We start from the raw sequence: 27132 nt of genomic DNA on the forward strand, positions 1-27132 counted from the left end.
TAGAATCTGATTCACCCTTAGCAGGGAATGCGGTTCTGCGATTGCCTGGCGGTACAGTGGGTTAAGTCAGCATGTGGGACGCCCACATCCCAAATCAGCGAGCCAGGCTGCTCTGCCTCCTGTCCAGCGCCTGGGGAAGCAGCAGGTGATGACCCTGTTACCGGAGAATGGCAGGGTTCTTGTCTTCGCGCAAGAAAGAATTCAGGCGTGAGACAGAGTAGTGGGAGGTAAAATAGCAAGGTTTATTAGGGAAGGGACATCCGTAAGGACGGATGGGCACCTCTCCAGACAGAACCTGAAGAACCTGAGTGTGCCCAGTCGCTCTGACTGGCGGGGTGGGGGGGGCGGTGAGGTTACATGTTGAGAGGAGAGATCACACCTGACCAGGCCAGGCAGGCAGCTCAGCAGAGAGGCAGAGGGCTGAACGCACAGGCGGGGAGGCCGGGGGTTTTTAAGGAGATGGGTCTCTGTCTTCACACGTCTCCTCCTGAAACAAAGGGTTTTATGGCTGTAAATACTAAGAAGCTCCTAACTGAGTTTTCCCCTGAAGGTATCAGACAGGGGGAAGTCTAGCTGGTGCCGTCCTGGGTTCAGAGGAAGGGTGAGCAGGGCCCCCTAGAGAATGGGGATCTGGAGCAGGGTGTTTGAAATGCAGATACTGGGTTGCATCTGGGAGATTGTGGAAGATTTGTCAGGCAGAAGGGGTGGGGACCCCCACCTGGCAGGTTATCAGGTAGGAGGGGGCAGGATGTGACCACTGGGCTGCCCCTGGAACACTGTCAGGATGACTTTGAGGTGCAGATGCATATGCTGGACATAGACGTCTTCTCTTCAGGCCTTTATGTCACACACACATAAGCTCATATCTAACTTCCTACCTAACAGCCCCACCACCCACATGGGAGATCCACATGGAGTCTCTGGCTCCTGGCTTGAGTGTGGCCTAGCCCTGGCTGTTGTGGGCATTTGGGGAATGAACCAGCAAGATGGAAATTCACACACACACACATTCACACACACACACCCGCCTTCCCCACATCTGACTTCTTCCATCTCATCTAGGGCTCTGACAGTCTGTTCTGATGGAGTTTGGTCATTCCAGAAAAATTGGCACAACAGAAATCTCCTCTCAAGAAAATGTTACGGGGCCGGCACCGTGACACAGTAGGTTAATCCTCTGCCCGCAGCACCAGCATCCCATATGGGCACCAGTTCTAGTCCCGGCTACTCCACTTCCGGTCCAGCTCTCTGCAATGGCCTGTCAAGTGCTTGGGCCCCTGCACCCATGTGGGAGTCCCGGAAGAAGCAGCTGGCTCCTGGCTTCGGATCAGCGCAGCTCCGGCCATTGTGGCCATTTGGGGAGTGAAACAACAGAGGAAGGACCTTTCTCTCTCTTCCTCTCACTGTCTGTAACTCTGCCTCTCAAATAAATAAATAAAATCTTAAAGAAAATATTACAAGGCTCTCACAGCTTTTGTCGACAGAAAAATTTAAAACGGATTTAGCAGACATGGTTGCTGTGGCACACAGGCAGCAGGTGGACAGCCAGCACCAGCCTCCCTCTGCCCGGGGGGCAGGGAAGAGTGTTAGGTTTTGCAGGGTGGGTAGGGCGGCCCCCCACGGACCCATCCTCATCTCTCTGGTGGGAAAGCGGATGTCCCCCACCTTCTCTGGGAGTGAGGCTCAGCTACCCTGGCAGTCTCAGTCACATGCCTGTCACTTTGGGCTGTTTGGGGCATGTCTGCATGTTGGGGACATCCCCAAGAGCACAGCAGGGGGTCTTTGGGGTTGGAGACGAACACCTGTCGGGCCGGAGGGGCTTATTTAGTGAGTCCTGCTCCCACCCGGTCTCGGACTTCAGGGACCAGGAATGTGTGGCAGCACAAGCCCAGAAGCCCCAGGCCGAGGCTGAAATTTCACACAAAGGAAATCATTCCTCTTCCTCCTGTGGCCCAAAGGGATTCTCTCGGGAAAAACCTCTCCTGAGCTTTAGGGTTAAGGGGGCTATTTACTGCGACTCAGTCGAGGAGGAAGTGCTGGGCTTGGCACAGCAGGGAGAGGTGTTTTCCCTGCACAGCAGCTGTGCCCCTGAGAGGTGAGCTTTCCTGGCATTTCTGCAGCGTCCTCATGTCTCTCACGGAGGAAACCCGTGCGTATGAGAAGCAGCCTCCAAAGGCGGGGGTGCCAAGAAACCAAAGCGGAGGGCAAAGCCAAGGTTACAGAGTGAGGACTGAGGGAGAGGACTGTGATCTCAGGTGACCATGAGACAACGGAGCCTCACACCTCCAGCCAGCAGGAGGGGCTTCTTGTGTTAAGGGAGAAAAAGACAGCCCATGGACTTTCTCAAGAAATGTTAAGATTCCAGGCACTACACGAGGGACGGTCCAGCCGGCCAGAGATGAACTTGTTTATCCTGTAAGGTTTGCGATGAGCACCAGGGTTACCTAAAGGAAGAGGTGCAGGTTACGTTATGGTCACGTCACACGGAGTCCCTCCCCTCGCGGGAGCTGATGCCTGCACAGGAGCTGGGGCCACTCATCCCCAGAACCTGTTCCTTTGCCTCTGAGTCCAGGGACGTGGACGTGTTACTTTGCGAAAGGCAGGCTGCGGGCTATTCCTGCATTCACATGCACCCAGATCCACACTTGTGACACCCTGATGACCAAGGACAATCAGAATTGTGTCCAAGTAACAAAGACCAGCTCGGATCTGACCGTGGCCAAAGCGCATTCATCCCGTCTACAGCATGCTCTGCCTGGCTCTAGGAAGCTTCTCATTCAGAGATGGCCTGGCACAGCAGCGAAGATGCTGCTCGGGAGGCCACCATCCCGTGCCAGAGTACCAGGGTTCGAGCCCTAGCTGTACTTCTGATTCCAGTGTTCCACTAACGTGCACGCTGGGCGCGCGTCAGGCCCAGAATGCAAAGACCAGTCTCTGGACAGGGTGACGGGCAGAAGGAGCAGTCAAGGAACCAGGCAGGAGGTTGTGCATGGTGGTGGGTAGGCAGCCAGCTCCTGTAGGTCAAGAGAACCTTGGAAGATGCTGTTTCCAACTTGCCTTTTTTTTTTTTTTTTTTTTTTTTGGACAGTGAGAGAGAGAGAGACAGAGAGAAAGGTCTTCCTTTTCCGTTGGTTCACCCCACAATGGCCGCTGTGGCTGGTACTCTGTGGCCGGTGCACCGTGCTGATCAGAAGCCAGGAGCCAGGTGCTTCTCCTGGTCTCCCATGCGGGTACAGGGCCCAAGGACTTGGACCATCCTCCACTGCACTCCCAGGCCACAGCAGAGAGCTGGACAGGAAGAGGAGCAACCAGGACAGAATCCGGCGCCCCAACTGGGGACTAGAACCTGGGGTGCCGGCGCCGCAGGCAGAGGATTAGCCTAGTGAGCCATGGCGCCAGCTTCAATTTGCCTTTCTGAGCACTATGTTGGGAGATGTATCCGTTGCCTGGGAATTTAAGCTTCCTGGATATAATTCCATTGTCAAATTGTTTGAAATGTCATTCTTCCATAAATAGAAGGTCTGGTTTCATTCCACTCATTAATGAAGGGACCAGAAAGACAAAAGACATCTTGAAAAGCATTTGAAAACCCCCAAGTAAGGAGGCTGGCATTGTGGCCTAATGGATAAAGCTGCTGCCTGCAATGCCGGCATCCCATACGGGCACTAGTTCAAGTCCCAGCTGCTCCACTTCCCATTCAGCTCCCTGCTAATGACCTGGGTAAGCAGCTGAGGATGGCCCAAATCCTTGGGCCCCTGCACCCATGTGAGAGGCCTGGATGAAGCTCCTGGCTCCTGGCTTTAGCCTGGCCCAGACCCAGCTATTGAAGCCATTTCGGAGTGAACCAGCAGATAGAAGACCTCTCTCTCTTTCTCTGTCTCTCGCTCTTTCTCTGACTTTCAAATAAATAAATAAATCTTTTTTTAAAAGAAAAGGAGAAGAAAACCACCAAAAAATGCACTCCAAAGGACCAGAACCACCAACCAGTTCTGCTAGTTAGACCCAAGCTATGACTGGGCAGGAACATTGAGCCTGGCAGAGAAACAGGATCACAGGTTCACCATTGTCCACGAGTTAATCTCAAACCTTTGAGGTTACACAAAGTCAGTGTGGCAGCTAAATCAAAGTTTCTTCCCAGGAGGCAACACCGTGGTGCAGCCGGTGGAATGGCCACTTGTACACGACATCAGCACCCTGCGTCAGAGTCCCAGCTGCTCTGCTTCCAATCCAGCTCCCTGCTAATGCACCCGGGAGACGGCAGCTAATGACACGAAACCCAGACGGAGTGCCTGGCTCAGCCCTGGCCGTGTGGCCATTTGGAGAGTGACCCGGCAGATGGAAGATCTCTCTTCTCTCTCTCTCTCTGCCTTTCAAGTACATAAATAAACCTTAAGCCAGGTGCCCTGGTGTGTTGTCTTAGTGAGACGCCATGCTGAGGAGCAGCCCACGCAGGTCAGGAGGGCTTTGCAGTAGAGGGGTTGGTATTTGGTTCTGAGGCTCCGCTGACTTCACGAGAAGAGCCACGTGTGTGTGAAGCAGAGGAACTGGTTGTGCAAACACAGAGCTGAAGGGTCCCACAGTGTCTGGAAACGTACTCTCTGGTGTCCTCAGCAAAGTGTCTGCAAAGAGCCGAACCAGTGCTTGCGTAGATGCCAAGAGCACAAGGATAGAGGTCAGTTCTTCAGGGAAGAGACAAATGGCAGCACAGGCAGAAGTGAGAGGGGGTCAGCTGAGGGTTAGGTGAGAGTCAGGTGAAGGTGAGGTGAGGGTGACAGTGACCAGCTGTGACTGAGGGTGAGGTGAGGGTGAGTGTGAGGTGAGGGTGAGTGTGAGGTGGGGTGAGTACAAGGTAAGTTTAAGATGAGGGTGAGTGTTAGGTAAGCAAGTATGAGGTGAGGATGAGGTAAGAGTGAGTGTGAGGTGAGGGTGAGGTGAAGATGAGGTTGAGTGTGAGGTGAGTACAAGGTGAGTGAGCTGAGGTTGGGAGGTGAAAGAGAGGTAAAGGTGAGGTAAAGATGAGGGTGAGGGTGTGAGGTGAGGATGAAGTTGAGAGGTGAGTGTGAGGTGAGGTGAGGTGAGGTGAGGGTGAGGTGAGTGTGAGGTAAGGGTGAGGTGAGGATGAGTGTGAGGTGAAGTGAGGTGAGGTGAGGTGAGGGTGAGGTGAGGTGAGGGTGAGGTGAGGATGAGGGTAAGGTGAAGTGAGGTGAGGTGAGGTGAGGGTGAGTATGAGGTGAAGGTGAGGTGAAGGTGAAGTGAGGTGAGGGTGAGGTGAGTGTGAGGGTGAGGTGAGGTGAGGGTGAGTATGAGGTGAAGGTGAGGTGAGGTGAAGGTGAGGTGAAGATGAAGTGAGGTGAGATGAGGTGAGGTGAGGGTGAGGTGAGTGTGAGGGTGAGATAAGGGTGAGGTGAGGGTGAGGTAAGGGTGAGGTAAGGGTGAGGTGAGGATGAGTGTGAGGTGAGGTGAAGTGAAGTGAGGTGAGGTGAAGGTGAGGTAAGGGTGAGGTGAAGTGAGGTGAGGATGATGTGAGGGTGAGGTGAGGATGACGTGAGGGTGAGGTGAGGTGAGGTGGAGGTAAGGTAAGGTGAAGTGAGGGTGAGTATGAGGTGAAGGTGAGGTGAAGATGAAGTGAGGTGAGGGTGAGGTGAGTGTGAGGGTGAGGTGAGGTGAAGGTGAGATGAGGTGAAGTGAGGTGAGGTGAGGTGAGGGTGAGTATGAGGTGAAGGTGAGGTGAAGGTGAGGTGAAGGTGAGGTGAGGTGAAGGTGAGGTGAGGTGAGGTGAGGGTGAAGTGAGGATGAGTGTGAGGTGAAGGTGAGGTGAGTGTGAGGGTGAGTTGAGGTGAGGGTGGGGTGAGGGGGAAGATAAAGGGAGGGGGAGGGGGAGATGAAATCGAGTGTGTGGTGAGTGAATGTTTGTCTTGAGTTTTTCACTATTGCAACATGATTACTTTTAGCATGAACAATGCCTGTTTTAATGTAGGAGGAAGTTTGAACAGAATTGGAGCAGCACACAGTGGTTCCATGCGGGCTGCCCGAGGCCATCGTGGACTGGTGACAGCCTTGGTTAAGGGCTGGCTGTTCTCCATTTGAACAACAACCAGGAGGAGAACGTCCCTTGGATTTTGGAAACGAAGACCGTGGCTTCTCCGCTGCTTCTCTTCAGAGCACTGGAGGCCTGCTCACGTCTGAACAATGGGCAGGTGACGAGGAACATGAATGGCAGCTAGGGGCCCATGGTGGGCTGACCCTCTGGCCTCCAAAGCATGCACATGGCTTCTGCTAGCTGGGCCCTGGTCTCCTGCAGTAGCCCCAGGATGCAAGCAGGAAATTGAGGGGCAGAGTTCAGCCTGGCCACAGGGAGCACTCCTCCAGTGAGCAGAGGTGGATGGACTGGAAGCCTGGCCTTGAGGCGGGCAGAAGCCAGGTCAGTGGTGTTCCTGCCTGCACTTTGCACATCTACCGCAATCAGAGAGGGGGCAGGCGTTGTCCCAGCACAGGACCTTCCCCACGCTGGTGGGGGCCCATGCCTGGGGCTTCTGCTGGTGGGAACCCTTTGGCTTGTGAACTAAGTATCTGATGAGAGCGCCTTCCTCACCACTTACTGTTGCAGTTCGGGCCCTGTGGGTGTGTCCTCTTCTGTAATCTTGTGTTCTGCTCCCCGGAGGCAACCAGCTGTAAACAAAAAATATTCAAACAAGATTGTTCGAAACATGTACAGACTTTCTTCTTGTTGTTACTCCCTGAGCAATACAGTATAACAACTATTGACATGGTGCTTGTGTTGTATTAGGTATTGTAAGTAATCTAAGTGAACAGGAGGATGTATGTAGATTACATGCAAATACTGTGCCATCTTTGAGGGACTTCAGCACATCAGAGGATTCTGTATCCCCAGAGGCTCCTGGAAGGAATCCCCACAGACACGGGGAGTGACTGCATTTTGTCTGGGATTTCAGGTATCACTTGCCACTTTCTGACTGCTGGCACGGGGAGGACAGAAAAGCAGGCAGGTCTCGCCGGTCTTCCACAGCTGGGAACAACCCCTGCAGACCTCCAGGCTGTTGGGCCTAAACCCAGGAGGGGGGCTGAGAGCTTTGAGACCCTACCCTGAGGTGGGGCAGGCATTGCGGGTGGGGGCAGCAGGAGGTAAGCATACCTGCCTGGCTGGGTACCTGAGCAGTGACTCACAGCGACTGCGGCACTAGGGCTGAGGGTCCAGAGAAGAGGAACTCCTGGGGCTTTTGGGCTTGGGGGTGGGAGCCACCGCACCTGCCACACCCACCTTCCAGTGACCTTCCTTTCTGTCTGGTGGCATCACCACTGTCCCATCAGCAACTATCAACCAGCAGTAAGCGCTGTAAACTAACGTGGTGGGCTTAGGTACAAATAAACGCAAGTGATGAAGATAGAAATCTCGGCTTTCACGCTTTTGTAAGTCTCCCCCTCTCCCTGCAACAGTGGGATGACGATGCCTCAGAGCGCCCTGCCCCACCTGAGGTGGAGGTGAGGGAGTGGCGGAGGCAAGGCGGTCCTAAACGAAGAAGCAGCCCCCAGCCACGGGGCCAGCGCGCCCCCTGCCCGCTGCCAGGATCCCGATGGGGACCCCCAGAGTGGAAAGCGGGTCCCGGTGGCAGGGGCTCCTTGCTCCGGGAGGGGAAGAGAAGCCACGCCCCGAGGCTCGCAGGCCCCCACCCTGCCCTATTCCCCGCCACACGCACAGGTCCACGCACCCGCGCACTCATGACCACGCGCACAGCAGCCGCGCAGGCACACGCACGCGCAGACACCTGCAGAGCCGCACAGACGCGCACGAGCAGACGCGCGCACACGCTCACCCACGTACACGTGCACCCACGCACCGGCGTCGCTCTCGAGACAAGGGCGTCGCCTTGGAACCGGCGAATCCCTGGAGGTCCCTCTGGCAGGGAGGGGGCGGACCCCACGCCCGCGGCTGCGCCTCACCCGCTGCCGACCAGCACACGCGGGAGTGTAAACACCCGGCCCCGCCCCCTGCTCGCCCCTGCCCCGCTATTGGCTGCGGGATCCGAGTCCCCGCCCCCTACGCCCTCCGGCTCCGCCCCAGCCTGGCTCCGAGCCTCCATTGGTTGCGGCGGCGGGGCCCGCCCAGGAGAGGAGGGTGCGCGTCACTCCCGGAGGCGGTGACCGAGCGAGACAGACCAGCGGCGCAGCCGGTGAATGCGCGCAGTCGCCCTAGCAACTGCGGCCCGCCAATGGCGTGGCGGGGCGGGGCGCGGTGGGGCGGGACGGCCGCGCGCTGTCAGGCGCCCGGCGGCAGGCGGGAGGCGATCGCGGACGGGGCTCGGCGGCGCCTCTGGGCCCGGCCGCCGCCGCTGCGCGCAGCCCGCGAGCCGGGCATGGGCGGGGGCGCCAGGCCGGCACGATGAGCACCCTGGGGAGCCCAGTCCGGGCCTATGACTTCCTGCTCAAGTTCCTGCTGGTGGGCGACAGCGACGTGGGCAAGGGCGAGATCCTGGCCAGCCTGCAGGACGGCGCGGCCGAGTCCCCGTACGGCCACCCGGCCGGTGAGCGCTGGGCGCGGGGCCCGAGGCCAGGGGAGGCGTCGGGGCGGGCCTGGGGCGCGGGCGCGGGGTGGGGGTGGGGAGGGGTCTGGGAGGATCCCGGGACGTGGGTGGGAGCTGGGGTGGTCCGGGGGTGCGGGGCACCGGGAGGGCTCTGCAGGGTGTGGCGGAGGTCGCGGATTCAGCTCGGGGTCACCAGGGGCCGGGGCGCAGGGCCGGCTTCTGTCCGCCTGAGTCTGGCCCACAGTCCGTGGGTCCCTGGCTCCCCTCGGTCTTTCACTGGGAAGCCGGCGAAACGACCCCCTTGCTTCTCCCGTGGCTTGCGGAGGGCAGTGGCCAGGCAGGGGCTGGGGACTCCGGCCCCGGGTGGCTGTGGAGCCGAGGCGGCGCGGGGGCGCGCTGGGAAGGAGTCGGCGCCAAAGGAGCTAACCCGAGTCGGGGTGGGGTGGGGGACCCTTATGGACTGGCCGGGGCGGGGGAAGGGGTGCAGGGTGGCCCTAGCTGCAGGTTGGAGAGCCGGCTCCAGGGGTCAGAGGGTCGGGGGAACCAGGGCAGGGGGCGAGGTCGGAGCTGAGAACCCAGGGGAGGCCCAGCTGCTGCCCTCAGATGATGCCGGGAGGAAGCCAAGTGGACCAGGCTGGGTCCCGGGTACGGGGTCGGGCCCCTGCCCTCCAGGCTCATAGTCCAGCCCAGTGCATTCCTGCCCTGGCCGGGAAGGAAGGGCCCGGACAAGCACAGCCCACCTGAGGGGCAAAGGCCGAGGCCGGCTTGGGGCCATGGCCCAGGGCTGGCTTGGAGGATGCTCTGCCCTGGCTGCTGGCCGCTTTAGGCCCGGTCTGGGGTCTGACTCTGCCCATCACATGGGAGGAGTGAGTGAGGGGCGTCAGCTCAGGATGAGGCGTCGTGGTCGTCTGGGGACTGAAGCAGCGGATGCAGGATCTCTCTGTCGCTCTGCCCTTCAAATAAATAAACTTGACAACAAAAGCACTGATGTAGATGTGGCCCTTGGGAGACGGCAGTCACCAAATGTGTCTTCTGGTGTGTAGGAAAGGGTTTATGGGGCAGGTGTCTGGCACAGTGGTCACGATACCTCTCAGGCACCAGCATCCCATGCCAGAGGGCCTGGGTTCCAGTCTCAGCTCCCTGCGATGCATCCTGGGGGCACCCCCAGTGCCTGGGCCCCTGCCACCTGCTGGGAGACGTGGATGGAGTTCCCAGCTCACAAACGTAGCCTGGCCCAGCCTGGCTGTTGAGTGCATTTGAGGAGTGAATCAGATCATGGGAGCATTTCTCTCTCTCTCTCTCTCTCTCTCTCTCTCTCTCTCCCACACACACACACACACACACACGGCCTTATTATAAGATAATCATTTAAATAATGAGAGTTTATGGGAAACAGAGGCTGGGGCTGTTGTCTCGCTGTGGAACGGCATCGTGCTCTGGCACTCAGGTCTGTGCTGTGGCGCACCTGCCTGCTGTTAGTCTGTGTCTACCTGGAACCAGCTGCAGGCTCTGAGTTCCTTAGTTTACTGTCCAGAGCTTGCTAGCTAGATTTCTATACCAGCCACGCTCGCAGCAAGGATGTGTGAGTGTCTCTTGAGTGTCGCCGCGTCTGAAAACGATGACATCCTGGCTGGCTGTAGCATCCTCCTACCCTCAGCACTGGGTGCTGCCTGGCCTTGGAGGTGGCTGGGGTGAAGGCGGAGGTCGATTCCCCCGGGTGGGTGATTTGCCTTCTCTTCATTAATTTCCAAAGAAGCCTTTCTTTCTTTAAACTGTTTTTCACTGATGCATTTGTTTTAATTTATGCAGAAGGTAGACACACACACACACACACACACACACACACTTCCATCTGCTGATTGGCTCTCCAAATGACCACAACAGCCAGGGCTGGGCCAGGTCTCCCCCGTGGGTGGCAGGGGTCCAGTTGCTGGTCCAGCTTCCACTGCCTTCCCAGGCTCATTTGCAGGAAACTGGATTGGAGGCAGAGCAGCAGGACGCTGATCCTGGCTCCAGCATTGAAGCAGTAGCTGTCCCCTCGTGGTCTGTGAGCGCAACCAGACCCCGTCTCAGAGCTGAATGTCTTGTGCTGAACTTCTGGTATACTGTGTCCTCTGGAACTTTCAAATAGATTTTTCTTTTCAGTATGAGAATTTACATTATGTCCTTAAAGTATCTCCTGTTGCATCCCCTGCTGTCCCTGCTTTAGGGAGAACAATTGTGTTTCTTCTTGCTTCTGTAACTAATTACCATGTATTCAGTGGCTTAAAATCACACGTGTTTGTGTTTAATATCTCGTTCTGAGGCCTCAGTCTCCCAGCAGTCTTGCTGGGCTACCCAGCGCTGCAGGGCTGCCTCCCTTCCTGGGGGCTCTGGCCTGGCTTGTCTGCCTGCCTCCCCAGATCCAGAATCCACCGGCGTGCTCGCGGTCTCTTCCTGCGTCTTCACAGCCAGCAGTGGCCAGTCAGGTCTGACCTGACTCTGCTGCCTCCCTCCCCTCATGTGTAAGGACCAAGACAGCGCAGGATTATCTGTGCCTAAGGCCAGCTGATTAGCAAATATAATTCCATTTGCAGCCTTTGCTCCTCCTTGCTGTGTGGCCCAACATCTTCACGAGCTCCGGCTGGTCACGGGCATCTTCCAAGGATCCATTGTTCTGCCTCCCACCCCATGCCGCGCAGGTTGGACCATCTTCATCTGTCCCTAGCCCATTCGCTCTCTCCAGTTGCCTCAGACTTTATGTCTTTCTCTGCAGAATTTCTGCCTTTTTTTTTTTCCAGTGAGTTCTTTCTAGGTATTTCTGATTTGTGCGTTCTGCGATGAAATGGCTTTGGTCACTTTTTTTTTTCTTATTTTTGAAACTTTCCCTTTTTTTGATTAAAAACTGTTTAAAAATTTGTTTCATTAAATTTTTTTCTTCTTTTGGAAATAAGTTTTCTGGCACAGCAGGTTAAGCCATCACTTAGGATGCCACCATCCCTTACCAGAGAGCCTGATGCAAGTTCTGGCTACTCTGCTACCAACCCAGCTTCCTGCTAACGCAATTGGAGGCAGCAGACGGCGGCTCCAGCACTTGGTTCCCTACCACCCACGTGGGAGACCCAGATGGACTTCCTGGCTCCCGGCTTTGACCTGGCCCAGCCTTGCCTTCTGTGGGCATTTGCAGAGTGAACCAGCATATAGAGAGATGCGCTCTCTCTCTATCTCTCTCTCCCTCTCCCTCTCTCTGTTGCTCTGCCTTTCAAATAAATAAATAAGTCCCAGTTTTTTCTTTGAACCTCAATTTTACAACCTAATGTCCTTGTTGATTTGTTCTGCTGTATGAAGTAATAGGACAGCCTTTCTTCTGTTGCTTGGGACATGTCTTCTTTTAGGTAGGGCTCCTCCTCTCTTTTCCCTTTTTAGGCTTTTTGTTGGTGTATGGTGTACATATAGAAGAGTGCACATTGTAGCTGCACAGCTTCATGGTTTCTGTGAGCCTCACACACCGGTGATTCCAGCACTCTGAGAATCACACACTCCTGGCCCTGACGCCCCTGCACCCATCTCGTCCTCCAGTCACCACCCCCTGGGGTGAGCAGCATCCTGACCCCTGACAGGATGCACCCGCTGCCCGCATTTATCCTGTGGAAAAGAACAGGGTGTGCTCTGTGGCGCTGCTTCCCTGGTGCCCAGCGGTGTCTGAGGGTCTCCCTGCTGCTGGGTGCACTGGCGTGTGGTTTGTTCTCGTGCTCTGTGGTATGTAGCGTGACTTATTTTTCCATCCTGCTGGTGATGCACATGTGGGTGGTTTCCAGTTTCTGACTGTTAGGGTTTGTTCTGCCTTGAACATTTGCAGTACGCCCCTTCTGTGTCTCTGTTGGAGTGGCCCTCAGCGTGCAGTTGCTTAGCCTGCATAGAGCTGGCTTTAGGGGATATTCCCAGATGCTTGCTGGCCGGCCCTAGAATCAGCAGAGCGGCGTGTTCCGGTTTACACACACACACACCCCAGCCAATGCACGATGCACTCTTCCTCTTGCTGGCGTTTTGGCCAGCGGTCTGGAGTGTGCAGTTTAAATCTGCATCTCTGTGATGACTTAGGAGGTTGGGCATCTTTTCATATGTTTATTTGGATTTCCTCTTTTGTAAATACCCAAGTCACTTGTCCATTTTGTCATTTAAGTTGCATTTTTAAATTTTTTTTAAAGACTTTATTTTTTATTTGAGAGGTAAAGTTACAGACAGTGAGAGGGAGAGACAGAGAGAAAGGTCTTCTGTCCACTGGTTCACTCATCAAATGGCCACAACAGCTGGAGCTGCACCAATCTGAAGCCAGGACCTGGAGCTTCTTCCCAATCTCCCACATGGGTGCAGGGGCCCAAGCACTTGGGCCATCTTCCACTGCTTTCCCAGGCCATAGCGGGGAGCTGGATTAGAAGTGGAGCAGCTGGGACTAGAACCCGGTGCCCATATGGAATGCCAGTGCTGCAGGTGGAGGCTTTACCCACTATGCTACAGCGCCGGCCTCTGCATTCTTTTTAAACATTATTTATTTATTTTACTGAAAGCCACAGAGACAGAGACAGAGACAGAGAGATCTCCCATCCATGGGTTCACTTCCCAAATGACTGTAACAGCCAGGGCTGCCCCATGCCAAAGCCAAGAACCAGGAACACAAACCAAGCACCCAGGTCCTTTAGCCATCACTGCTGCCTCCCCAGGTCAACTCTAGCAGGAAGCTGTAATTGGGAGTGGAGCTGAGACTCCACCCAGACTCCCCACTGTGGGGCGTGGGCATCCCAAGCCACGCCTTACCTGCTGCACCCAACGGCCGTCCCAGACTGAGTTGTTTTAGTGAATGGCACCAGTGTCTAAAAAATACATTTTGGCTGTGAGTCCTTTGTCAGATGCAAGCTGTGGAGATCTGTGTTTATCTGTGTCATCTTTTAACTCTTGTTTGGATAAGCAGAAGCCCTGAATTATCCCTGCCTGGTGGTCAGGACCCGGGGTCTTGACGGACAGACCCTGTCCTCCTGCTCCACGATGGCCAGGTGTGCTCCAGCAGCCTTGGCACTGGTGCTGTCTTCCCGCTGCAAAGAGGCAAGAGGGCGGGGTCACGGTGCATCCTTCTCTAGTTCTAGAGGCTTCTGCCCTCCCTCATTGTACTGCGGGGGCTGCGCTGCCTGGGTCTGGCTCTCTCCAGAGCGAGTCCCTCGTGGGGCCGGCTTCCCCGGGCTGTCGGCGCAGCTGTGAGGCTGCGTCCTGCTGGTGCTCACACAGCTCCTCCTGGATGCTCTCCGCCCTCACAGTGAGGACTGATTCTGTGTCCTGGACATTTTGTTTTCCTTTAGCCACGGTTGGAGGCAGGGGTCTGGGATTCCAGAAGCTGTCCTGAAACCTGAGCACACAGTCGGGAGCAGGAGGGAGAGGTGGGCTGTGGCTACCCTGCCCAGGGGAGGCCTCTCCATTCCTGGGCTGACCCTTCATACACCCTGGTCCCCTCTCCTTGGGCTCCTGGTGACCCTGCAACCTCAAGGCCTGTCCCATGCGTAGGTCTTTAGTTCAGCCTCTTCTCGCGGGACTTCCCTAAACGTAAACTGTCGGAGAACAATCCCACAGCCAGCTCCCACAATACAACTCTCAGGGGACAGAGTCCTGCACGGGAAGCAAACGTGCAATGGCTCCTGCTGTCAGCTTGACTGACACTCCCATGAATGACGTCAGCCACCACCTGAGGCCCCTGGCATGAGCTGCCAAGGCCATGGAAGCCCCCCAGACCCACAATCTCCGTCAACATCCAGACAAGGCCACAAGCAAAGTGGAAGTTCTCTCCTCCCCCCAGAGAAAAGCACATCCCTGCCTGATGGCCACCCCTTTCCACTGGGGTCTCTCCCACAGGATCCTTCCTGCAGGTTCGTCATAGTGTCCTGGCCTTCCATGCCTGAAATGTCTCATGGTCTCTCCAGCCAGACCAGAACGCCCCAAGGGCTGATTCTGAGGTCAGAGTGGTATCCAAAGTGGTTGTTATTCCATGAGTCTGCTGTGTGGACTTGGGCCATCTTCTACTCTTTCCCAGGCCATAGCAGAGAGTGGGATCAGAAGAGGAGCAGCTGGGACTCGAACCGGCGTCCATATGGGATGCTGGCACTGCAGGCGGAGGATTAACCTACCGCACCACAGCACCAGGCCTGTGACAAATTCTGCACTCTCTTGCCTCCCAGTTTTTTTTCTGGCAAAACCGACTCATTTTCTCCAACTGCTTTCTTTCGTCTGCTTTTCCAGCTTCCTTTTCCCAGCAGGACAATCCTTGTTCCTTTGTTATGTTTTTGCTAAGAGTAATTTTCAAAAAAATTTTTATTTGAAAGGCAGTTACGGGGTGGGGGGAGGGGTGTCTTCCATCCACTCTTTCACTCCCTAAATGGTGGAAACCACTGGGGCTGGGCCAGGCCAGTCAGGAGCCAGGAGCTTCTTCTGGGTCTCCCACGTGGGTGTAGGGGCCCAAGGACTTGGACCATCTTCTACTGCTTTCCCAGGCCATAGCAGAGAGCTGGATGGGAAGAGGCGCAGTCAGGACTCGAACTGGTGCCCGTAAGGGATGCCAGCACTGCAGGTGGAGGCTTAGCCCACTGTGCCACAGCGCCGGCCCCAGAAGAATCATTTCATGGGGGGCCTGTGTTGGAGTGCAGGGGGTTAAGCCACTGCTTGCCGTGCCAGCAGCAGTTCGAGTCCTGGCTGCTCTGCTTGTGAACCACAGGGAGACCCTGATGGAGTCTGGGCCCTGGCTGGTGCAGCCATCTAGGGAATAAACCAGCACACGGAAGATCTTCTTCTCTCTCTGTCTCTCCTCCTCTTTGTCACTGTCTTTCAAATAAGCTAAATAAATCTTTAAAGAAAAGTATCATTTCATGGGACAGAGAGGATGCATCACTTCCTCAGGATCCATGGTGTGGATGGAGGAGCCGGAGTGCTGGTGGGAGGCTGTGGGCCCTGCTCCCCCGCTCCCGGGGCAGACCCTCAGGGAGGGCTCTGGGGAGCCGCTTTCCTGCCCCACGCGTGACCCATTGTTGGGTCCTCTCCTTCATCCTCCGCTGACAAATGCTCTGCCGGGGTTCTGCCCACTCTCGTGCTCTGCGTCTGCAGATGGGGGTGGGCGCGCTGATTTGCACAGCTGTTCTGCCAGTTTCCCTGGAAACCACTTCAGATTTAAAACACACTTTGTAGTCCTCACTTTCCAGTTTGAACTGAATGTCAGGTGGTACGAGACGTTTTCCTGATCGTGACCACTTGCAGCACTGTGTGTGGGTACACAGGTTTTTAAGTGAACTGGGTTTTGAATGCCCTGCCCATAAATGCATCCCAGTTTAAAAATAATCAAGTTGCATTTGTGTCAAAGGTCTGTCCTTTCCTCTGTCCTAAGGCACACACACAGACACACACAGACCTTCCACCCGCTGGTTTGCTCCACAGAGGACTGCAACTGCTAGGGTGGGCCGAGCCCGGGCCAGGAGCCGGGAACCTCCATCTGGGTGCAGGCCCCAGCGCTGAAGCCTCCTGCACTGCCTCGCCAGGCAGATGAGCAGGAAGCTGGATCGGGGTGGAGCAGCTGGACTCAAGTCAGGCACTCCCGTGTGGGATGCAGATACCCCACGCAGCGGCTTAAGCCCCTGTGGCACAGTGCCTGCCCACGGGTCTTTCTCTTGAACATATAGCCACTCATGTGGATTTTTTTTATGAAGATTTATTTATTTATTTGAAAGGCTGAATTACAGAGAGGGTGAGGGAGAGAGAGAGACAGAGAGAGAGAGAGAGAAAGAGAGAGACAGAGGTCCTCCATCCTCTGGTTCACCCCCCAGGTGTCCGCAACAGATGGAAATGTGCCGATCCTGAGCCAAGAGCCAGGAGCTTTCTCCGGGTCTCCCACGTGGGTGCAGGGGCCCAAGGACTTGGGCCATCTTCCACTGCTTTCCCAGGCCATGGCAGAGAACTGGATCGGAAGTGGAGCAGCCGGGACTCGACCCGGCGCCCACATGGGATGCTGGCACTGCAGGCGCTGTTTTACCTGCTGTTACCAGTCATGGAGGGGAGGGCGGTTGCTGGAGCGAGTCTCGTGGGTTCTTTTCCGCAGCTCAGTATAGAAATAAAAAGCCGGGAAACAATTTTCAGAGGCAGAAACTTTATTCAATTGTCAAGCGACAGAGAAAGCGTCTGGTCCAAGAGGAGACCAGGCGGGGTGCCTGAGCGGACACTCGCTTGAGGAAGCGTCCCAGGTTTTGAAGGCGTTACTATCTGCTCACTGTCTTGTCCTATGGGGGGGTGCCCACTGGGCAGGGTTTTCACGTATGTATGTTGACTAGGAGATAGCGGGGTCTCCTGGAGACTCTCCCCAGGGGCCCAGCCCCCTCCTCTGCTAGCTCGGGTGGAAGACTGCGACTAACTGGAAGTCATGGTTTAAAACCGCAAGGTCACACAAGATGGCAGGGTCTCCTGGAGCCGGTCTGACTCTCCCCAGGGGCCCAGCCCCTTCCCCTGCCAGCCGTGGGTGAGAGAGTGCACCCACCCTGGAGGGTGGTTAAAGGCTGCAGGGTCACAGACGCAGCACAAGAAGCTGTAGTGGGGGAGATGCCGGTCGGTCTGGAGACGGACTTTCCAGCCACAGCCGGCAGCCTGCTTGCGAAGGACATTCCGCCTACGTCTGAAGGGGCCCGCGTACCCCAGCCCCACTGGCCGGCTCACGCGCTACACCACAGCGCCGGCCCCTTGTGCGGATCTTGCAATGCTTTTAACAGCTTTGTTTTTGTTCTGTGATGCATTTTCTTTCACAAACTCCAAGGCCAGAATCTATTACATTTCTGAGAATGTAGCTTTATGTTTTTTGTTAAGTGGATTTGGTGTTACGTGATCCAAAACTGTTTAACATGACATGGGTTAGCACCCAGCAGGTGGGCTCTGCTGGACGCTCAGCTTTGACCACCACCCCGCCCGTGACTGCAGTGAGAGACACAGTGCAGAAGCCTGCGTGGCTCAGCTCTGCTCGGTGCCGGAGCACGGGCAGCCAGGCGGGAGGGCCGGTGCCTGTGGCCACGCGCCGGAGAGAGTCTCAGAGACCTGTGGCTGGGAATGACTGAGGCCGCATGGAAGATCCTGGGTTCCCCAGCGAGAACGAGGCTCGGGCTGTGTCTAGTGTGTGTGGCGAGTAGTTAATTGCTGTGTCCCAGGTGTGATTCTGACGTGTTTGCTCATGAATTTTAATCAGTGATGTGTCATTTAGGGTGCGGCTTGCAACAAGACTAAAAGCAGAAACAAGTTTTACAGAGATAGAATTATAAATAGTCATATTAACCTCTGATTGACCCTTATCCTAAGGCTATTAATTGTTAATACATACGGAATTATCTTAATGAGAAAAATAAATTAGGGACCAGTGTTGTCGCCTCGCAGGTAAAGCCAGTGTCTGCAATGCTGGCATCCCATATGGGTGCTGGTTTGAGTCCCAGCTGCTCCACTTCCAATCCAGCTCCCTGCTGATGCGCCTGGGAAGCAGCACTTGGGCCATCCCGGAAGAAGCTCCTGGCTCCTGGCTTCGATCTGGCCCAGCCTTGGCCGTTGTGACCATCTGGGGAGTGAACCCGTGGGATGGAAGCCCTCTCTCTCTCTGTCTCTTTCCCTCTCTGCCTCTCCCCCTCTCTCTGTAACTCTGCCTCTCAATAAATAAAACAGGCCGGCGCCGCGGCTCACTAGGCTAATCCTCCGCCTAGCGGCGCCGGCACACCAGGTTCTAGTCCCGGTCGGGGCGCTGGATTCTGTCCCAGTTGCCCCTCTTCCAGGCCAGCTCTCTGCTGTGGCCAGGGAGTGCAGTGGAGGATGGCCCAGGTGCTTGGGCCCTGCACCCCATGGGAGACCAGGAAAAGCACCTGGCTCCTGGCTCCTGCCATCGGATCAGCGCGGTGCGCCGGCCGCAGCGCGCTGGCCGCGGTGGCCATTGGAGGGTGAACCAACGGCAAAAGGAAGACCTTTCTCTCTGTCTCTCTCTCTCTCACTGTCCACTCTGCCTGTCAAAAAAAAAATAAAAAAATAAAAAATAAAAAAAAATAAAAAAAATAAAAAAAAAATAAATAAAACAAATCTTTAAAATAAAAAGAAATTAAGTAGGAAGAGCATGAACCCTGTCTTAGATTAATAAGAACCAGTCTAGAACACTGTCCCCGTTTTGTTAGAGAGGCCTCCCCACACAGATGTGGCTTCAGGTGCTGGGCTGAGTTGATGCGGAAGACGCGCAAAAGCCAGCCGGGTGGGCTTGGGGCCTGAGAGTGTCCTTCTGGGGTGGGAGTGGGTGTGGGAGAGGGTACATCTACTTCCCCTGGCAGCCATAACAAATGACCACAAACAGCAAGAGGCCGGAGGTGTCAGCGCCACACTCGGTCTGAAGGCAGCAGGCTGTCTGGGATGCCGCTGGCCGTGGCCGCGTCACAGCGGCCCTGGCTCTGTGTCACCCACCTCCTTCCTGCGTGTCTGTCTCCAGGCCTCTCTGTCCTTGGGAGTCCACCATATTCAGGATGACCTCATCTTGTTTCCAAGTGAGGCGACCTGCTGAGGCTCCAGGCGGCATGGACTTTGGGAGATGTGATTCAGCCCAGCACAGATGGTGACACCCCAAGGCGGACGGCTTCCTTTCAGAAGGGAAGAACTGGGGACCAGGGCCTTGTGGGGCCCTGCTTCTTGTGGCCCCCATTGGTTCCTGTTGGCTGGGGCCCCCACCTGAGAGGTTCCTATCTGGGTTGTGTTGGGGAGCCGGGGTCGTGGTGCCCTGCCAGTCGCCGGTACCCACAGTGGAGCCCAAGGCTCCATCCCAGTGGGGGTGGGGTGGGGCTTGCATAGCCAGTCAGAGTCACCTGCTGTTTTTTTCTCCATAGTACCTTTCTTCCCCTTGCCCCTGGCTCCCATCCCCACCCCCGGCCCTGCCCCGTCCTCACTAGGCTCCTTGGATCCAGATATGGAGCGGTCCCCATCCCAGCTAGGCTCCCCTTGCAGGCCACGCCCTGCAGCCCGGGCCCCCACTGCCTCCCATGTTTTTGCTGCTCGCTGCTCTGTGGCTTCTGCGGTCTGCAGGCTTTCTTTTTCTTTCTTTCTTTTTTTTTTTTTTTTTAAGATTTATTTTATTTATTTGAAAGAGAATTACAGAGAGAGGTAGAGACAGAGAGTGAGGTCTTCCATCCACTGGTTCCCTTCCCCAGATGGCTACAATGGCCGGAGTTGCGCCGATCCAAAGCCAAGAGCCAGGAGCTTCTTCCAGGTCTCCCATGTGGGTGCAGGGGCCCGAGGACTTGGGCATCTTCCACTGCTTTCCTAGGCCATAGCAGAGAGCTGGATTGGAAGAGGAGCTGCAGGGACTCAAACCGGCGCCCATATGGGATGCGGGCGCTTCAGTCCAGGGCATTAACCCACTACGCCACAGCCTCGGCCCCAGTCTGCAGGCTTTCGAGCGTGGCCCGCCCCCTGAGCAGGAGGCCTGTGCCAAGGGAGCGCCTAACCTTTTAGTGCCCGGAGGCACAGATGGACTGCAGCCTGTCAACCCCTTCACCCCGGAGGGGTGTGTGGGCTGTTCCAGTTTTTGGTGACCCATGTGTGCCTGTTTTTGCCTCACTCGGGTGACTATAAAGGGGTGGGGTTGCTGGGGCCAGTGATAAGCGCATGTTCAGTTTTGTCAGAAGCTGCCAGGTTGTGTTGCACACCGACCAGAACACGTTACATTCCCAGGATCCTCCTGAGCCCAGGAATGCCAGCTCCCTGGGAATATTTTTTTTTAAGATTTGTTTATTTATTTGAAAGTCAGAGTTACATAGATTAAGAGAGGCAAAGAGAGAGAGGTCTTCCATCCGTTGGTTCACTCCTCAATTGACCGCAACGGCCGGAGCTGCGCCGATCCAAAGCCAGGAGCCAGGAGCTTCCTCCAGGTCTCCCACGCGGGTGCAGGGGCCCAAGGACTTGGGCATCTTCTACTGCCCTCCCAGACCATAGCAGAGAGCTGGATCAGAAGTGGAGCAGCTGGGACCCAAACCGGTGCCCACATGGGATGGCAGCACTGCAGGTGGCAGCTTTCCCTGCTCACCACAGTGCCAGCCCCCTCCCTCCCCTGGAACGTTGTTGGAGGGGGGGGGGGTCCTTGCCGTCTCGTTTGCATTCCCAGCTGCCGCTGATGTCAAGCATCCTTCTCGTTGCCCAGCTGCCATCGCTTTGGTGACGACTTTTCAAGTATTTTGCCAATGAACAGTTTTTTGAGTTGTTTGTTTGTTTTTTTTTTTTTTGAGCATGCTTAAGGAGTTCAGAATTCAAGCTCTTTGTCAGAAATATATTTTTCAAATTTCAATTTTTGACTGTCTGTATTTCCCTCCTATTGTAAGTATGTTTTACAAAGTTATTTGTTTATTTATTTGAGAGACAGAGAGCTCCCACCCACTGGTTCACCCCCTAAATGTTTGCAGCAGCCAGGGCTGGGCCAGGCTGAAGCCAAGAGACAGAATTCAGTGCAGGGACCTAAATGCATTGGCAGGAACCTGGCGTCCAGAGTGGAGCTGCAGCTTGAACCTGAGTCCTCGGATGCTGGGCCAAACACCCACCCTCAGAAGTTTTACCTTTTTTCTTTTTTTAAGATTTATTTATTTGGGCTGGCACCGTGGCTCACTAGGCTACTCCTCCACCTTGCGGCGCCGGCATACCGGGTTCTAGTCCCAGTCGGGGTGCCGGATTCTGTCCCGGTTGCCCTCTTCCAGGCCAGCTCTCTGCTGTAGCCCAGGAGTACAGTAGAGGATAGCCCAAGTGCTTGGGCCCTGCACCTGCATGGGAGACCAGGAAAAACACCTGGCTCCTGCCTTCAGATCAGCGCGATGTGCCGGCCAGCCACAGTGCGCCAGCCGCGGTAGCCATTGGAGGGTGAACCAACGGCAAAAGGAAGACCTTTCTCTCTGTCTCTCTCTCTCTCTCACTGTCCACTCTGCCTGTCAAAAAAAAAAAAAAAAAAAAGATTTATTTATTTGAAAGTCAGAGTTAGAGAGAGAAATCTTCCATCTATTGGTTCACTCCCCAGATGGCCACAACAGCCAGGGCTAGGCCAGGCTGAAGCCAGGAGCCAGGAGCTTCCTCTAGGTCTCCCACGTGGGCCCCAACATTTGGGCCATCTTCCACTGCTTTTCCAGGCCATTAGCATGGAGCTGGACCAGAAGTGGAGCAGACGGGACTGGACCTGGCACCCCCACGGCAAGGTGGTATCACAGGCTGGCAGCCTTACTAGCTACACCACAACACCAAAACTAGAGGTCTGATCAACAGTGTTTTCCTTTGTAGACATTTTTTGTGTCATATCTAAGACACACTTGTCTAACTCAAGGTCATAGAGACTTTCTTCAGGAAGCTTTAGTTCTGGGTTTCTTTTTTTTTTTTTTTTTTTTTTTTTTTTTTTTTTTTTTTTTGACAGGCAGAGTGGACAGTGAGAGAGAGAGAGAGAGAGAAAGGTCTTCCTTTGCCGTTGGTTCACCCTCCAATGGCTGCCGCGGCCGGCGCGCTGCGGCCGGCGCACCGCGCTGATCCGATGGCAGGAGCCAGGAGCCAGGTGCTTTTCCTGGTCTCCCATGGGGTGCAGGGCCCAAGCACCTGGGCCATCCTCCACTGCACTCCCGGGCCACAGCAGAGGGCTGGCCTGGAAGAGGGGCAACCGGGACAGAATCCGGCGCCCCGACCGGGACTAGAACCCGGTGTGCCGGCGCCGCTAGGCGGAGGATTAGCCTAGTGAGCCGCGGCGCCGGCCAGTTCTGGGTTTCTAAGACTATAATCCCTGTGCAGTTCGCTTTTTCCCTCGTGCAAGGCCCGGGCTGAGAGTCCTGCTCCTGCAGGGGGACGCTGGCTCCAGCGGCACTGTCGAAAAAGTGTTCTCTGCCGCACTGCCTCTCTGCCTTTGCCAAAATCAGCTGCCCTGGGAGCAGTGATGCAGCAGCTAACCCACTGCTGGGCTGCCCAGGTCCCATACTGGAGGGTTCAGGCCCCTGCCACTTCCGGCTCCCTGCTAATGTGCAGCCTGGAAGGCGGCAGTGGTAACCCGAGGGTTCGGGCCCCTGCACCCATGTGGGAGCTCCTGGCTCCTGGCTTCAGCCTGGCCCAGCCTGGGCTGTTGCAGCCGTTTGGGGAGTGAACCAGTGGGTGGGAGACCTCTGTGTCTCCTGATGGGATATGTGATTGGGATTGAATCCCTAAATCGATTTGGGGAAAATGCCATCTTTTTTTTTTTTAAGGTTTTTTATTTATTTATTTGTGAGGTAGAGTTACAGAGGGAGTGGGGACAACTGCTTTCGCTGTCTCATCGCCACCTGGATTCCAGGATGATGCGAGTAGGAGTGGTGGCCTGGGGCCTTGCCATGTTCTTTTTTAATGGGGAAAGTGTTCTGTTTTTCATAGCTTTGGGACTTTAAAAAGATGCCTTTTCTTAGGTTAAGTTCCTTTCTGTCCCGAGTTCCCTGAGTTTGTCAAGCACAGGTGTTGGGTTTGGGGCCCACGGGGATATCACAAGGCTTTCTTTTTCAGTTTGCCAGTGCGGTGAGTTCCAGTAATAGACTTCCAAGTGCTGAACCAGCCTTGCATTCCTGGGACAAACCCACGTGGTCATGGCGTATTCTCCTCTGTATGCCTTGCTGAATTTGGCATTTTTTTAATTGATGGATTCATCTCTTTACGTTTTTGCCTCTGATCTGTTGTACGGCAAGGTCTGGGGCCCCAGGGCTGGAGGAGTCCCCCTCTGCTGTTTTCCAGGGGCACCGCTTGCGCCCACGCAGTGGCCTGCTCCACACTGCACTGCCCTGAGCGCGGCTCTCACGGTGGGGGCTTTCCCCACGGAGGTGCCCTGACACTGGAGAGACGTCGCTCCGCGTCTCCTCTGCAAGTGCGGTGTGAGTGCGTCACCCGAGGACAGCCAGCATTCTCCTGTTGTTTAAGTCGACTTTTAGCCGATCTCCGTGCAGAGCGGGGAAACACTGGCTGCTGCTGGCCTGCTCCACGCCGTGTCATCATCCTGCAGCCGTGCCCAGGCACCTGGGAGCAGATTCGTCACTCTCATTTGTAGTTCATTTGCGTCAAACATCACTTTCCAAACTGCACAGGAGAAATGAAAAATAATGAGCGACTAATTTTACCTGCTATTTCTGGTGCTCTTTTATTTCTCATGGCATTATTATATACTCAGTACCTCTCACTGATTTATGGGAAATTCAGATTACATATAAAGACACACATGTGTGCACACACACAGATAGTATTACAGTTGGGTGGTTTTTGTTTCCCTGAAAGTTGAATAATTTTACAAAAACATTGAAAGAAACTGTACTTCAGAGCTAAGACTGCAGCAATTTCACACGAACAACGCAGGAAAACCGGGTACAGATGCAGAGTGAGATGGGAGACACTGAATATTTGCTGTGGGTATCGTGGGGGTGAGGTTGGCTGGCTTTACTCTGAACCTCTGCTGCCTCACTGCAGACCGACTTCAGCTTCCCAGTGAGCAGTGTGAGGGGCCCGGGCACGCGGTGCCTGGCTGAGAAGCACCCCTCCTCTCCTGGAGGGCGCCTGTAGCCATGGGTGAGGGGCTGGGGGAGCCTGGACTGGCCTGGCAGTCCCCTCCCGTGGGCGGCCGGCACCCAGAGCCCCTCCCCCCAGCAGGTGGCCGTCAGTCCTCGGAGGGACTCCTGCAGTGACAGGAGGCCAGGGCGGGGACTTGACCCAAGCCAGACACTTTCAGGGTGTGGGGAGCCCTGGGGAACCTGGCCCTGGCCTCAGTGGTCACCCCAGCTCTGAGAGCTCAGCCCCCACTGGCCGCCCTCGGGGAGCTGTAGTCACAAGGTGTCCAGCCAGGGATGGTTCCAGTGGGACCTGAGGACCAACTCAGCATCAGCCAAGCAAGCGGTCTGGGCCGGGCCGCACTGTCCCCCCGGGAGCTCTTCTTGAGCCTGTCCCGAGCTGACGCACTCCTCGGGGAGCCCCGCCCTGCCACCAGCTGCCCAGCTTCTTGCCCTGCTAAGCCCGGGATCCCCTCCTCTGAAACTGACTGTCCTGAGACCAGGGTGCCGGCGTCCTTGCGGCTAATGGAGAGGTGGCTCCCTGTGCCTGTGGGAGGGGCCTGAGCTGGACCTGCTGCCGTGGCTCCATCAGGACCAGCAAGCCAGCCCCGTCTGCCCTGTGGGCTGGCTTCCCAGAGGGCCTTGCCTTCCCTCAGACGCCCACCACGTGGTCTCCCTCAGCTCCTGCCCTCAGGAAGTGATCAAGTGAGAGGCTGCCACTGGGGCTGCTTCTGAAGACACGGGCAGCCTCGGGGCCGGGGTAAGCGCCGAGAGCGAGCACTGCCAGGGAGGCAGCGTGGGCTGAGCCACAGTTGACCCTGGCTGGCATGGCTCAGACCTGGCACGGGCTGGCTGCTGGCATAGGAGCCACACCCTTTAAAATCCGAGATGCGCGCCTTGAGGGGAGCCTGTGAGAGTGGCATCTGTCAGGCCTGCTGTGTCCTGCAGCCGCCAGCACACACCCACCCCCACTTCCCCACTTCTTCAGCCCCTGGCAACTACTAGCCGCTTTCTGGCAATTTAAAGACAGTTAGTTAGTTAGTTAGTTAGGGACCAGCATTTGGCACAGCAGTGAAGATACCACATCCCATAGCCGAGTGCCTGGGTTTGAGTCCCGACTTCACCCCCTGTTCCCAGCTCCCGGCTTATGCACCCTGTGGGGGTGGCAGATGACGGCTCAAGTGGTTTGACCCCTGCCACCCACATAGGAGACCCAGTGGAGTTCCTGGCTCCTGGCTTTGGCCTGGCCCAGCCCCAGAGGGTGTGGCCATTAGGGGAGTGAACTAGTAGATGGGAGAGCTCCATCATTCTGCCTTTCAAATAAATAAGAAATAAGTACAATTTTTAAAACCTTAATTTTTCGAGAGAGAGCTCACATCCATTGGTTCACTCTCCAAATGCCCTCAACAGCTGAGACTGGGCAAAGTCAAAGCCAGGTGGTGGGAACTCAGTGTGGCTCTCCCATGTGGGTGCAGGAGCCCATCCACCTCCCAGGGTGCACACGTGGGGTGTGGCAGCTTCCTCACTACACGGGATGTGGGCTTTGCTACATGTTAGCCCAGCGTGAGAGCATCCCTCCAAAGCCAGGTAGGTGAGCATGCCTGCAGGCTGCCCCGGGTGGAGATCCTGGTGCGTGCAGGCCGCCCGGGCTGCTCACTCGCCACAGCGGGATGCGCAGGAAGTCACTCAGGCGCTGCTCCACGTGGCGGCACACACAGCGGCATTTGGCTTTTCTTTTGTTGCTGCTTCCGGAAGGTTTGTCCCTATTACCCCGACTCACTCGGTGAACGTCGTGACAGGTCTTGTTCTAGAAGCCCCTTTGTATTTGCATATAATTTTGATGGACAGAGTTCTTGATAAATTAACCAGTCAAGTGCAGCGGCCTTGAATTAAACCTTTTGAGCCTAAGGCTGATGTGACTACTGTTAAACATGATGTCCCCTGGTGACCCCAAGCCTGAGAGACAGACAGGTGGGGAGATGACGCCGAAGGAAACCCCGCAGAGAATGGGACGAGGTGGGTCTGGACGTGAGCCTGGGGAGCGGCTTCTGCCCGTGATGTGGGCTTGAGCCAGCCTCCAGGGGGCCCAGCCCGGGGCCCCGGAGCAGTCGCGGTCACACGGGAAAGCTGACTGAGGTGGGACTCGCAGCTGCTCTCTGAACCTGACGTCCGGCTTTGTGGGCAGTTGCAGGGGTCTAGGTGGTGAGGCCCACAACACGGTAGTGCCCCTGTCCCCAGCCTCACTCAGTGGCCCACAGCTGGTGGCTCTGTCAGAATACAGTGTCCTGAGCACAGCCATCTGCCCTGGGACGCCCGAAGTGCTTGGGTGGTTGGGCGAGAGGGGGATGTTGGCTGCAGTCTGGACAGTGGAGAGCTGAGGGCGGGGTCCCTGCGGTGAGGCTGCTCCTGGGACTGGCAGAGGGACACTGCCGCTTGAGGGAGCCGCAGCCTCCCCTGGCCTTGGATCCATGGCAAGGGGGATGTGTCAGAGAAGGGCAGGGAAGACCAAGCTGATCGCAAGGGAGGTGGTCCCAAGCTTCCATCCCGCACCAGGCGTGTCCCCTCAGCCAAATTTCCCTGGGTTGGGTGCTTTTTGCCCCATTGGGTGGGGAAACTTTTGTGTGGTTGTGACCGGTTCTGTGGAAAATCTCATCGTAATCAGCTTGGAAGGGCTCAGTTCTGATGGTCTGATGACCTGGGACTTGGAAGGAATTCAAATTTTAATTTTGGTATTGGGGCTGATGCTGTGGTGTAGCGGGTTAAGTAAGACACCAGCATTAGCGCCAGCATCCCATAGCGGCTCAGGTTCGAGTCTCGGCTGCTCAACTTCTGATCCAGCTCCCTGCTAATGCGCCTGGGAAAGCAGTAGAAGATGGCCCACGTGTTGTATGAAAGGAGAAAAGGTTAGCACTCCCCTTGACAAGGATGGAAGAGGCCCTCGGGCCTTACAACACACATACGGTTAAGGCATTGCCACCTACTTCGTGGCATCTATCCACTGTTTTTTGTATTGTTTCTAC

At 55.9% G+C, this 27132-nt stretch overlaps 1 protein-coding gene, 1 long non-coding RNA gene and 1 other non-coding gene across 11 annotated transcripts in view; 2 read left to right on the plus strand and 1 right to left on the minus strand.

Annotated features, from left to right (window-relative positions):
- Nucleotides 1-218: 218 nt before the first annotated feature.
- Nucleotides 219-8011, minus strand: LOC103345863 (uncharacterized). Of its 7 annotated transcripts, none has more exons than XR_016224378.1 (4): nt 7857-8011; nt 6600-6669; nt 2284-2444; nt 219-487 (listed from the first exon to the last, which is right to left on the minus strand). It is a non-coding gene; the product is annotated as an uncharacterized LOC103345863 (long non-coding RNA). The 7 variants fall into 7 exon arrangements; XR_016224376.1 differs by having other exon boundaries at nt 7728-7862; XR_016224377.1 differs by having other exon boundaries at nt 6593-6669; nt 7728-7862.
- A 241-nt stretch (nt 8012-8252) lies between these two features.
- RAB40B (RAB40B, member RAS oncogene family) overlaps nt 8253-27132 on the plus strand; it is a 30613-nt gene continuing 11733 nt past the window's right edge. For 2 of the 3 annotated variants that reach the window (XR_011383303.2, XM_051838791.3), the window contains exon 1: nt 8255-8540. Coding sequence is in view for 2 of the 3 variants with exons in the window: in XM_051838791.3 (XP_051694751.3) it covers nt 8399-8540 (142 nt within the window). In the remaining variant the exon portion in view is untranslated. Of the gene's footprint in view, nt 8541-27132 lie in introns of all 3 variants that reach the window. The other variant, XM_051838792.3, reaches the window with a different exon arrangement.
- LOC127488670 (U6atac minor spliceosomal RNA) lies at nt 26994-27119 on the plus strand. Its single transcript, XR_007916437.1, has one exon. It is a non-coding gene; the product is annotated as a U6atac minor spliceosomal RNA (small nuclear RNA).

Source organism: Oryctolagus cuniculus, chromosome 17 (genome assembly GCF_051225735.1).
Source record: "Oryctolagus cuniculus isolate XC-2025 breed Fujian yellow rabbit chromosome 17, ASM5122573v1, whole genome shotgun sequence".
Classification (NCBI taxonomy): domain Eukaryota; kingdom Metazoa; phylum Chordata; class Mammalia; order Lagomorpha; family Leporidae; genus Oryctolagus; species Oryctolagus cuniculus.